The following is a 12,651-nucleotide window of genomic DNA, read 5'->3' on the forward strand; positions in this document are numbered from 1 at the left end:
GAGAGAAGGAGAGAGACATCTGAAGCACTATTTCACTGCTTGTGAAGCTTTTCCCCCTATAGATGCAGACTGGGGGTTTGAACCCATGACTCTGCACAATGTAACATGTCTGACCAACCGAATGTGCCACCACCCAGGTCTTATTCCTAGTTTCATTTCCTGTTCTTGCTTCATCTACAACTTTATCTTACTACACATGATAGCCCAATTTAAAAGTACATTTCCCAGAATTCTCTGAATTGAAGTGACCAACTTAAGTTTCAGTGATGTGGCCCAGAATGATGTGGTGCAGTGGACAAACTCTGAACTGTGAAGTCACAAATTTGACCTCTCTCTCTCTCTCTAATTATTTTGTGTCTAAGTCTAAGTCTGTGGGATATGAGGAAATGTGATCTAGCATCTTCCTGGAATATTCTTAGAGGGAAAGTTTCTCGCTCTTATTATACTCTGCTATTTGGCTAGTAAGCAGCTATTTACCAAGAGTCGTTTGTGGCTACTCCCAAAGTCAACTCTAAGCCAGCTGTGATTACTACCGTATTTATGTGATAAAATAAGTAATCATAAGATAGCAATGCTGGAAGACCTGGGGTCAAGCCCACGAGCAGGGGTGAAAACCTCATGAGTAGTGGGCCAGTACTATAGGTATCTCACCTTCTGCCTCCCTACCCCTATCTAGTTCTCACCCTCTATCAAAAATAATATTATTGACCACATCAATAATAACTACAATAAAACAACAAGGACAACAAAAGGGAATAAATAAATAAATATAAAAAGCTTAAAAAAAAGAAATAGCATAATGGTTATGCAAAGGGACTTTCACACCTGAGGTTCTAAAGTCCCAGGTTCAATCCCCCACACCACTATAAGCCACAGCTGAGCAGTGCTCTGGTAAAAAAAAAAAAAAAAAAGGGAGTCGGGCTGTAGCTCAGCGGGTTAAGTGCAGGTTACAGGTTACACAAAGCACAAGGACTGGCATAAGGATCCCGGTTCGAGCCCTGGCTCCCCACCTGCAGGGGAGTCGCTTCACAGGCGGTGAAGCAGGCCTGCAGGTGTCTATCTTTCTCTCTCCCCCTCTGTCTTCCCCTCTTCTCTCCATTTCTCTCTGTCCTATCCAACAACGACAACATCAATAACTACAACAATAAAACAACAATGGCAACAAAAGGGAATAAATAAATATAAAATAAAAATAAATATAAAATAAAATTAAAAATTAAAAAAGAAAAAGAAAAAAAAGGAAGTAGGATAAAATGAATGGTAGTCAAGAATGGTGGCATCCTGCAAACATGAAGCACCAGCAACAACCCTTATGGCAAAATAATATTTTTGGGGTGGGAGAGGAGAAGTCATCACTTCACTGCTCCAAGCCAACTTTTTCAGATACAGACATAGAGAGGGTGGGGGCCGGGTGGTAGTGCAACAAGTTAAGCGCACACAGTATGAAGTACAAAGACCCACACAAGGCTCCTGGTTTGAGCCCCCAGCTCTCCACCTGCAGGAGAGTCACTTCACACGCAGTGAAACAGATCTGCAGGTGTCTATCTTTCTCTCCCCCTCTCTATCTTCCCTTCCCCTCTCAATTTCTCTCTGTTCTACCCAATAAAATGGAAAAAATGGGTCTCCAGGAGCAGTGGATTCATAGTGCAAGGCACTGAGCCCCAGCGATAAGCCTGGAGGTAATATATATATATATATATGGGGGGGAGGAGAAAGCCTGGGAGGTGATACAGTGATAAAGTGCTGTATAGGGTCCTGAGTTTGATCCTCAGTATCCCATGTGCCAGAGTGATGCTTTAAACCTCTGTGTGTGTCATTATTAATAATTAAATAAAGTGAGAGAGAGAAAGAGACAAAGACACCATAGAACCAAAGATTTTCTTTTCTTTTTTAAGTGTGGTAGGGGCCAGACTCAAGCCTGGGCCATGCCCACAACAAAGCAGGACCACTATCCAAATGACCTATCACGTCAGCACATAAATAGTCTAACAACAAAACAAAGCAAAAGAAAAAAAGTTCCTAACTTAAATGTCTGATACCCCAAAGAGCACAGATTTAATCCCTGTACAAAGATAAGCAATACTCTCTTCTCTCTCTCTCTCTAGCATCCCTCACAATCAATAAATATTTTTTCCTTTCTACCAGAGCACTACTCGGCTCTGGTTTATGGTGCTGAAGGAGACTGAGCCAGGGCCTCTGGAGCCTCAGGCATTAGTCTTCTTGCATAATAATTAACAGTATCTATGCTCCCCATACATACATCTTAAGAAAATAACTACACTGGGAAGTCGGGCGGTAGCGCAGCAGGTTAAACACACGTGGCACCATGTACAAGGACCGGCGTAAGAATCCCAGTTCGAGCCCCCGGCTCCCCACCTGCAGGGCAGTCACTTCACAGGCGGTGAAGCAGGTCTGCAGGTGTCTGTCTTTCTCTCCCCCTGTCTTCCCCTCCTCTCTCCATTTCTGTCCTAACAATGACGACATCAATAACAACAATAACTATAACAACAATAAAAAACAACAAGGACAACAAAAGGGGAAATAAATATAAAAAAATAAAAATATTAAAAAATTTAAAAAAGAAAATAACTGGGAGTTGGCGGTAGCGCAGTGGGTTAAATGCAGGTGGTGCAAAGCACAAGGACCTAAGTGAGGATCCTGGTTCGAGCCCCCAGCTCCTCACCTGCAGGGGAGACGCTTCACAGGTGGTGAAGCAGGTCTGCAGGTGTCTATCTGTCTGCAGGTGTCTATCTTTCTCTCCCCCTGTCTTCCCCTCTTGTCTCCATTTCTCTCTGTCCTGTCCAACAATGACGACATCAGTAACAATATCTACAATAATAAAAGACAACAAGGGCAATGAAAGGGAACATTTAAAAAAAAAAGAAAATAACTACACTGAATATTTAAAAGGATGATTATATATTTATTTATTTATTGTATAGAGACAAAGAAATTGAGAGGGAAGGGGGAACTGAGAGGGAAAAAGAGAGACACCTGTGAAGCTTGTGAGGCTTCTTGTGAAGCTTCCCCCTGGCAGGTGGGGGACTGGGAGCTTGAGCCCAGGTCTTTGAGCATTGCAACATTCGTGTTTAACTGGTTGTGCAAGCACCCAGCCCCCAAGATTGTTTTTTTTTTTTTTTTTTATATTTATTTGTTTTCCCTTTTGTTATCCTTGTTTTTTATTATTGTTGTTAGATAGGACAGAGAGAAATGGAGAGGGGAAGGAAAGGAAAGACAGAGAGGGCGAGAGAAAGACACCTGCAGACCTGCTTCACCGCCTATGAAGCGACTCCACTGCAGGTGGGTAGCTGGGGGCTCGAAGTAGGATCCTTACGCCAGTCCTTGCGCTTCACGTGCGCTCAACCCACTGCGCTACCGCCCAACTCCCCTAAGGTTATTTGTGTGTGTGTGCCTCCAGGGTTATTGCTGGGTCTTGCTTGGTGCCTGTGCTACAAATCCACTGCTCTTAGAGGCCATTTTTCCCCCTTTTGTTGCCCTTATTGTTTACTGTTGTTGGATAGGACAGAGAGAAATGGAGAGAGAAAGGAAAGCAGAGAGGGGGAGAGAAAGATATAACTACAGACCTGCTTCACCACTTATGAAGCGACACCCCCTGGGGGGCCAGGGACTCAAACCAGGATCCTTACATCGGTTCTCGCACTTTGCGCTATGTATGCTTAACCTGGTGCGCTACCGTCGGCCCCCGATGTTTTTTTTTTCATATTTACTTATTTATTTATTCCCTTTTGTTGCCCTTGTTGTTTTACTGTTGTTGTTATTGATGCCGTTCTTGTTGGATAGAACAGAGAGAAAGGGAGAGAGGAGGGGAAAACAAGAGAGGTGGGAGAGATAGACACTTGCAGACCTGCCTTGCCGCCTGTAAAGCGACTCCCCTACAGGTGGGAAGCCGGGGGCTCCTACCGAGATCCTACACCGGTCCTTGGGCTTTGCTCCACATGCACTTAACCAACTAAGCTACAGCCCGACTCCCCTGATATGGTTTTGGTTTTGGCCTCCAGGGTTATTGCTGGGGCTCAGTGCCTGCACCATAAATCCACTGCTCCTAGAGGCCATTTTCCCCCTTTATTTGCCCTTGTAGCCTTGTTGTGATTATTATTGTTGTCGGATAGGAAAGAGAAAAATAGAGAGAGATGGGGAGGACAGAGAAAAATCGAGAGAGGAGGGGAAGACAGAGGGGGAGAGAAAGACAGACACCTGCAGACCTGCTTCACCACCCATGAAGCGACTCCCCTGCAGGTGGGGAGCCAGCCGGGCACTCGAACCCGGATCCTTACGCCAGTCCTTGGGCCTTGTGCCATGTGCGCTTAACCCGCTGCGCTACCGCCCGACCCCCTCGATAAGTTCTTTTAACGGTGCTTAAGTATAAAGTTAAAATAACGCTTCTATCTTAAGGCATCCTTCTCTCTAACTTAACACTCACTCACACAAGAGAAGGTGGCTTTTCCCATAATTAACTCACCAGCTCAGGATCATCCTCTTCCACGTTAGTAGGTTTGCCTTCCTTCTTTAACTGTTTTTTTCTCTCTTTTACCTAAAAAAAGATTTTTTTTCATCAAAAAGTGGGCCTCATCTTTTGAGAATATCCATTAAACTATATATAAGGATATGTGAATTTTCTATAGGAATAACAAGTTTCCCTTAAAAAAGGAGTCTCCTCTGCACCCCCACCCCCACCCAAAACAGCAGTGAAATTAAGGAACGCTAGAAACTAGGAACCAGGGGCCATCTTTCTAGTTAGTTTCTAATCTCACCAAAAACCCCATCAACTTAGAAGCGTAAAAAGAGACCAGCAAGAGAGCTGTCCTTAAATCAGATTTGAGGCCCAAACCAAAAAAATCTTTGATGTGTAGAGCCAATTACCCACTCATCTTTCATAACTTACACTTAAGTGCTTATAGAAAAAAAATTATTTGTCAAGTCTTGAAAGAAACCGTAAGAGTTATGGCTTAAAAATAAATAAATAGGGGGGCCAGGGGGTGGTGCACCTGGTTAAGCGCACACATTACAGTGCACAATTACCCAGGTTCAAGCCCCTGGTCCCCACCTGCAGGGGGAAAGCTTCATGACGGGGAAAGCTTCATGACGGATGAAGCAGGGCTGCAGGTGTCTCTCTGTCCCTCTCCCTCTCCCTCTCCTCTCAATTTCTCTCTATCTCTATCCAATAATAAAGAAATAAATTAAAAAATGAAAAAAAAATTAAAAAAGAAAATAAAGTTATGGCATTAAGTACAATTGTTTTCTGGTTTTCTATAACTGCTTCCTTAACCACTGTAAAATCCCCTTAAACCAATAATTTTCACATCACACTAATATTTTATTACCTTGGTCATCAGTGAAATAAAAAAAAAATTAGATAAATGCATTCAAGCAAAAATGACACTGTACCTTCCATGCTCAGAAAAGCTCTATTGCCCCCTTGTGGTCAAAAAGCCTACCAACAGCTCCTTTATAAGCAAAATATATTGAATTGTAGGGAAAGTCATGCAGTTCCGCATGGAAAAAAAGTCATGATGAATTTTTGCACTGAAAAAGTCATGACTTTCCATGGGGGGCCAGGTGGTGGAGCACCTGGTTGAGTGTACATGTTACAGTGCACAAGGACCTGGGTTCGAGCTCCTGGTCCCCACCTGCAGGGGGAAAGCTTCACCAGTGGTGAGCAGTGCCACAAATGTCTCTCTCTCTCTCTGTCTTCCCCCTTCCTCTCAATTTCTGGCTGTCTCTATCAAATATATAAATATTTAAAAAAAATTAAAAAAATAAAAAGTCATGACTTTCCTGATACTCCAGTAAATGAATCATTTAAGGAGAAATTATCTATACTTTTCTGACTTTTATCAGTTTGTCCAACAAGTAACATTCCAACACACTTATCAGCAGAGAATAGCCAAGGCAGTCCACCTCCTCTTCTTACTCATTTTTCTCATCTAGAATTGTATTGTTTGTTATGTTGTTCTACTTCAAATTCCAAAACTCTTCAAAGAAATGGTAACATATATATTCACTCTTGATTGAAATAACTTTTATGAGATTCTTACCCCAGCAAGTGAAAATTTTAAACAAAGATTTTTTTTTGTACTTAAGCAAGTCATTTTAACATTTCTCACCACTAAAGAAAACTTAGACAATATAAAAAACATAGCCAGCCATAACTAATTTATTTCATTTAAGTCCTTCCCAACATTGTTAGTACAAGCATACTTCCTCCTATTAAAAAAAAAAAAAAAAAAAAAAAAAGTACTAATATTCCCTTGGCCAGTCTTCCTCAGAAGCCCTGTGCTATAGACAAGGATAAAAATCAAGAGTCAAGCACTACCATGGCTGTTACAGTATTCTACTCTTGGAAGAGGGTAAAGTGACACTATGTAGTGAAGGCGAAGAAAACCCTCACTCGGTAGGAACAGCATTCTAGTAGTCCTCATCCTAAGCTCTAAGCACAGAGCACAGTTTAGGCACAGTGTTCATGACTACCAGAGCGGTGATGGAGCTGAGATAAGCCGTCATCAGTTTTGCCAGCAGGCACTGCCATGTGAACATCTGCCCTCCGACAAGGAGCCCAAGGCTTGCTAATACTCCCTGTAAACACAGCAGCACTAGCAATACTTACAGTGTGTTCCACGTATTCTTTTCCTGCCTGAATTACATCCAGGGCCCTCTTCTTTTGTTCCTGATCCAGTAGCAACTTGTAAGCTTTGTCCACAGCTAATGCAAAACATTGAAATTAACTGTTTCTGCAAACACCCTTGGAAAGTCTGAACTATACTCAGGCAGTGTAAAATGGACTTCTGTCATCTAAAAGCATTCCCTACTTTGTTGCATTATTACTGTTGTTAAACTAATTTAAAACCAGACAACTATAGCAATGACTTTCCACAAGAACCTTGAAAAAAATAAATATACACTCAAGGCTTAAAAAAAAAAAAATACCACATCTAACTCTAGAGTTCAGTGATAAAGCACTTCCAATATTTTCTTTTTACATTCAAAGAAAACTGATCCTACGCAATAGCAGTCTGTGTTAGCACATCAAAATTTTAACAAAGCAAAGTTATGGCTTATTTAATATCAATAACAGCAACAATCTGCTTTGGAATGACAACTGTTCAACTGAAAACCACAGCTTCATGACCGGAGGACAAATCTTTATTGATTTTTCTAAATTGAAGATAAGAACAATGTCTTACTCAGAAGCAGGTAAATTTACAAATACCTTCAAAAGCCTTTTGTGCTCTGTCAGCATCATCTTGATTTTTGTCAGGATGCACCAATATGGATAACTAATAGGAGAGAAAAGTTAGATGTGTCAATTAAGAGGAACATTTAGTAAATCTTCACCTGCACTGGGCCTCTTTATAAACAAAGCTCAAAGATATTATTGCAAAAAAAAAAAAAAAAGAGAGAGAGAGATAATCAAAAATAACATTTTTTAAAAAAGAAATACCATACAGAGGGTCGAGTGGTGGCGCACCTGGTTAAGCGCATGTATTACAATGCGCAAGGATCAAGGTTCAAGCCCCCCATCCCCACCTGCAGGGGGAAAGCTTTATGAGTGGTGAAGCAGGGCTGCAGGGGTCTCTCTGTCTCTCTCCCTCTCTATCACCCCCCTCCCTCTTGATTTCTGGCTGTCTCTATCCAATAAATAAAGATAAAAAAATTAAAAGGGCAACAAAAGGGAATAAATAATTTTTTTTTTAATTCTGAAAAAAAGAAATACCATGTGGTCCGGGAGGTGGTGCAATGATAAAAGCTTTGGACTCTCAAGGATGAGGTCCTGAGTTTGATCCCCAGCAGCACATGTGCCAGAGTGTTGTCTAGTTCTTTCCCTCTCCTCCTATCTTTCTCATAAATAAATAAAATCTTTAAAAAAGAAAGAAAGAAATACCATACAATGCCTAAAAGCATTTATCTTGGGTAGAGAAGCGGGTTAACCGCAGGTGGCGCAAAGCACAAGGACCAGCGTAAGGATCCCAGTTCAAGCCCACGGCTCCCCACCTGCAAGTGGGGTCGCTTCACAAGCGATGAAGCAGGTCTACAGGTGTCTATCTTTCTCTTCCCCTGTCTTCCCCTCCTCTCTCTATTTCTCTCTGTCCTACCCAACAATAGCAATAGCAATAACAATAATAATAACTACTAAATGCAAATTTTTTTTAAACCCTAGCACTACTCAGCTCTGGGTTATAGTGGAGCGGGGGATTGAACCTGGGACTTTGGAGTCTCAGGCATAAAAGTCTCTTTGCATAACTATTATGCTATATACCCCCCCCCTTTTTTTTTTTGCCTCCAAGGTTATCACTGGGGCTAGGAGCCAACACTATGAATCCACTGCTCCTAGTGGCCATTTTTTCCCGTTTATACTTCATACTGTGTGCTTAACCAGGTGTGCCACTGCCCAACCCTCCAAGTGTCTTTATCACCTTCTTCTCTCAATTTCTCTCTGTCCTAGCCAATAAATCTTTTAAAAATGTTTATTTATTTCCTTTTGTTGCCCTTGTTGTTTTATTGTTGTAGTTATTATTGTTGTTGTTACTGATGTTGTCGTTGATAGGACAGAGAGAAATTGAGAGAGATGGGGAAGACAGAGGCGAGAAAGAAAGACACCTGTAGACCTGCTTCACCATTGTGAAACAACTCCCTTGCAGGTGGGGAGCCAGGGGTTCAAACTGGGATCCTTACACCAGTGCTTGTGCTTTGTGCCATGTGCACTTAACCTGCTGCGTTACTGCCTGACTCCGTATTTTTTTTTGCCTTCAGGATTACTGCCAGGGCTCGGTGCCTGCACCACGAATCCACTGCTCCTGGAGACCATTTTTTCCCCTTTTGTTGCCCTTGTTTTATCATTGTTGTGGTTATTATTGTTGTTGTTGTTGCCGTTGGATAGGACAGAGAGAAATGGAGAGAGGATGGGAAGACAGAGAAGGGGAGAGAAAGACACCTGCAGACCTGCTTCACCGCCTGTGAAGCAACTCCCCTCCCGTTGGGGAGCCGGGGGCTCAAATCGTGATCCTTACTCTGGTCCTTGCACTTTGCGCCACGTGCGCTTAACCCACTGCACTACCGCCCGACTCCCCCTTAATTTTTTTAAGGGGGGGGAGGGTAGGATGGCTACCAGGAGTGGTAATTTTATTGTGCAAGCCCTAGCAATAACCAGGATGGCAAAAATAAATACATGCATACTCCCAACAACCCCCAAAATTAGGCACCACTATCAAGTGCATTTTATAAATGAAATAGCAGGTACAGAAAGGAGGAAAGTAACTTGCCCCTAGTTCATGCCATTTGCGAAAGTAGTCACGGGGGTGGGGAGACAATGTAATGGTTCTGCAATAAACTTTCATGCCTGCAGCTGAGATCCCAGTTTCAGTCCCCAGCACCACCATAAACCAGAGTTGAGAACAGTGCTCTGGTCTCTCTCATTAAAATCAACTTTTTTTTTTTCTTTTTTCTTTTTTAAATACTGTCAAAGGAAGTCAGGTAGTGGTGCAAGAACCTGAGTTCAAAGCTCCACTCACCAACTGCATGAAGGATGTTTCATGAGCAGTGAAGCTGGTCTGTAGGTGTCTATCATTCTCTCTCCTCCGAGTCTCAATTTCTCTTTGTTCTATCAAAATTAATGGGGGGGTGGCTGCCAGGAGCAGTAGATTCATAGTGCAGGCACTTATAACCCTGGTTGCAAATTAATAATAATAATAATAACAGCACTATCATCAAAAGAGCTATGCAAAAAGACTTTCGTGCCTGAGGTTCTGAGGTCCCAGGTTCAATCCCCAGCATCACCATAAGCCAGAGCTGAGCAGTGCTGTGGTAAAATAAATAAACAAATTATACCGGCAGTATTCAAACTCAAGGGTTGGGGAGAGAGTATAATGGTTATACAAAAAGACTGTTATGCTTGTATCACCAAAGGTACCTGGTTCAATCCTCAGTACCACTGTAAGTCATAACTGAGCAGTGCTCTGATAATAATCAAACTCAGGCCATATAACTCCCACATTCCTAACTATTAGATCACATTAATGACTAAATTAGACCTTCATGGAATTCTTTATATAGATACACAAAAATGGGGGGTAGATAGTATAATGGTTATGCAAAAAGACTCTCATGCCTGAGGCTCCAAAGTCCCCACGTCAACATAAGCCAGAGCTAACTAAGCAATACCCTGGTTTGAAAAAAAAAAAAAATTCCACCAAAATGTTATAGTTCTATGTATATGTTTAGCGCTGATGTCTCACACATGCAAAATCAGACACTCTGGAGCAGAACTTTCTTTTATTTAAGATTTGTTTTGGGGCCGGGTGGTGGTGCACCTGTGGTTGAGTGCATGTATTACAATGCGCAAGGACACAGGTTTGAGCCCCCGGTCCCCACCTGCAGGGGGAAAGCTTTGCGAGTGGTGAAGCAGTGCTGCAGGTGTCTCTCTGTCTCTCTCCCTATCAACCCCTTCCCTCTTGATTTCTGGCTTTCCTTATCTAATAAATAAAGATTAAAAAAAAATTTTTTTTAAGCCTTAACTCTTTGAGAATCAGGCTGTAGCGCAGTGGGTTAAGTGCAGGTGGCGCAAAACATGAGGACCAGCGTTAAGGATCCCGGTTCGAGACCTGGCTCCCCACCTGCAGGGGAGTCACTTCACAAGCGGTGAAGCAGTTCTGCAGGTGTCTATCTTTCTCTCCCCCTTTCTGTCTTCCCCCATCTCTGTCCTATCCAACAACAATAATAGATACAATAATAAAACAAGGGCAACCAATGGGAATAAATAAATAAATAAGTTTTAAAAAAATATTTGTTTTCTTACTTTTTTATTTTATTTTACTTTTTGTCTCTAGGATTATTGCTGGGGCTCGGTGCCAGCACTACGAATCCACTGCACCTGGAGGCTATTTTTCCCATTTTGTTGCCCTTGTAGTTGTTATAGTTGTTGTTGGATAGGACAGACAGAGAGAAATAGAGAGAGACGGGGAAGACAGAGAGGGGAGAGAAACAGAGACACCTGCAGACTTGCTTCACTGCTTGAGAAGCGACCCCTCTGCAGGTGGGGAGCCGGGGGCTCGAACCGGGATCCTTACGCTGGTCCTTGCACTTTGCACCATATGTGCTTAACCCACTGTGCCACCGCCCAGCCCCCAAGATTTGCTTATTGATTAGAAAGTGAGATGGAGAATCAAGGCATCAATCTAGTATTTGTGGTGTTTGGGATTAAACTTAGGACCTCATGCTTGAGGGTCCTAAGTGTTATGCACTATGGTATCTCCTGTTGGAAGAATTCATCCTTTTTATTTCAGAGAAAGAAAAGGAGTGGGAGAGACAGAGACATGCCATAGCATCTGTGTGGCTTTCCCTGCTAACATGGTGATCTCAGATAGTACCAGCTGTGGAACCTCCAGGCTTGTGTATGATGAGGCCTGTGCTCTACTGGATAAGCTATCTATAGACTCCAAATGTTGTTTTGACTATGGACTTGAAAACATGCTTATTTAATTAGAAAATACTGGTAAATGCATTACATTAGGAAACTTGAAATTTTAGAGAAAAGAAAGGGAGGAAAGCTTAATATAAATGCAAAATAGATCTCAAGGAAGGGAAGCTATAAAGTTATATAACAGGAAATTATTCAGAGGCAAAGAAAAAACATCTTGGCTTATTAGGAGGGGGAGATTATGAGTCAGCAATGTGGGGGCAGTAAGTATTAAGGCAGGCATTAACAATGGTTTTTAACACTATGGAATGTAAGAACTGAAAATTACCTTCATTAAGGGAGTGTAATAAACCCTTTTTTAAAAAGCTGGTGTTACTCAGTTATCAAACCTGCAATTTTTTTTGGAGGGGGACGGGTTTATTGTTTTTACCAGAACACTGCTCAGCAATGGCTAATGTTAGTGCCAGGTATTGAACCTGGGACCTGGATCCTTAGGCATGAAGGTCTGTTGAATGAACCAATGTGTATGTTTTTTGTTTGTTTTTTTGTTTAGGCAACAATAAAACTATGTAGCTTGAGTTATTAAACAGAGTAGGCTCCTGGAACCTCATGAAACTTATTTATTTACTTATTTATTTATTTATTTATTTATTTTTGCACAACCATTATGCTATCTCCCTAGCCCTAAAAAATATTTGTACTGATGTTTTTGTGAGTTTATTTATTTATTAAAACTTGTGATTAATAGTACAAGATTTTAAGATTAGGGGTCAGGTGGTGGAGTACTTGGTTGAGCACACATCACAGTGCGCAAGGACCCAGGCTTAAGCCCTCACTCCCCACCTGCATGGGAGAAAGCTTTGCAAGTGGTGAAGCAGTGCCGCAGGTTTTCCTCTCACTCCCTCTTCCTGCTCGACTTCTGGCTGTCTCTTATCCAATAAACAAATAAAAGATAATCTTTTTAAAAGTTTGTAAAATTACAGTGTATAATTTCTCACTACACCCACCACCAAAGTTCTGCATCCCCCACTCTCTCACTTCTCACTGATAACCATGATAGTTTTCAAAAATCTTAGAAACAGTTTGCTTGCTTCTGTTTTTTTGTCTTCTTTTGATTTTTTTTTTCTCAAGATGTGTATCAGATCTCTAGATTCCACTAAGAGTGAAACCATCTGACCCCTAATCTTAAAACCTTGTACTATTAATCACAAATTTTAATA

General features: G+C 41.8%; 1 protein-coding gene across 1 annotated transcript in view; it reads right to left on the bottom strand.

Annotated features, from left to right (window-relative positions):
• DNAJC8 (DnaJ heat shock protein family (Hsp40) member C8) overlaps positions 1–12,651 on the bottom strand; it is a 36,374-nt gene that overhangs the window by 4,955 nt on the left and 18,768 nt on the right. The window contains exons 4-6 of the mRNA XM_060205715.1: positions 7,229–7,295; positions 6,626–6,720; positions 4,481–4,552 (exon numbers count right to left, since the gene is read on the bottom strand). Coding sequence (XP_060061698.1) covers positions 4,481–4,552; positions 6,626–6,720; positions 7,229–7,295 — 234 coding nt within the window. The remainder of the gene's footprint in view (positions 1–4,480; positions 4,553–6,625; positions 6,721–7,228; positions 7,296–12,651) is intronic.

The sequence above is a fragment of the Erinaceus europaeus genome, chromosome 13 (assembly GCF_950295315.1).
Source record: "Erinaceus europaeus chromosome 13, mEriEur2.1, whole genome shotgun sequence".
Taxonomy (NCBI): domain Eukaryota; kingdom Metazoa; phylum Chordata; class Mammalia; order Eulipotyphla; family Erinaceidae; genus Erinaceus; species Erinaceus europaeus.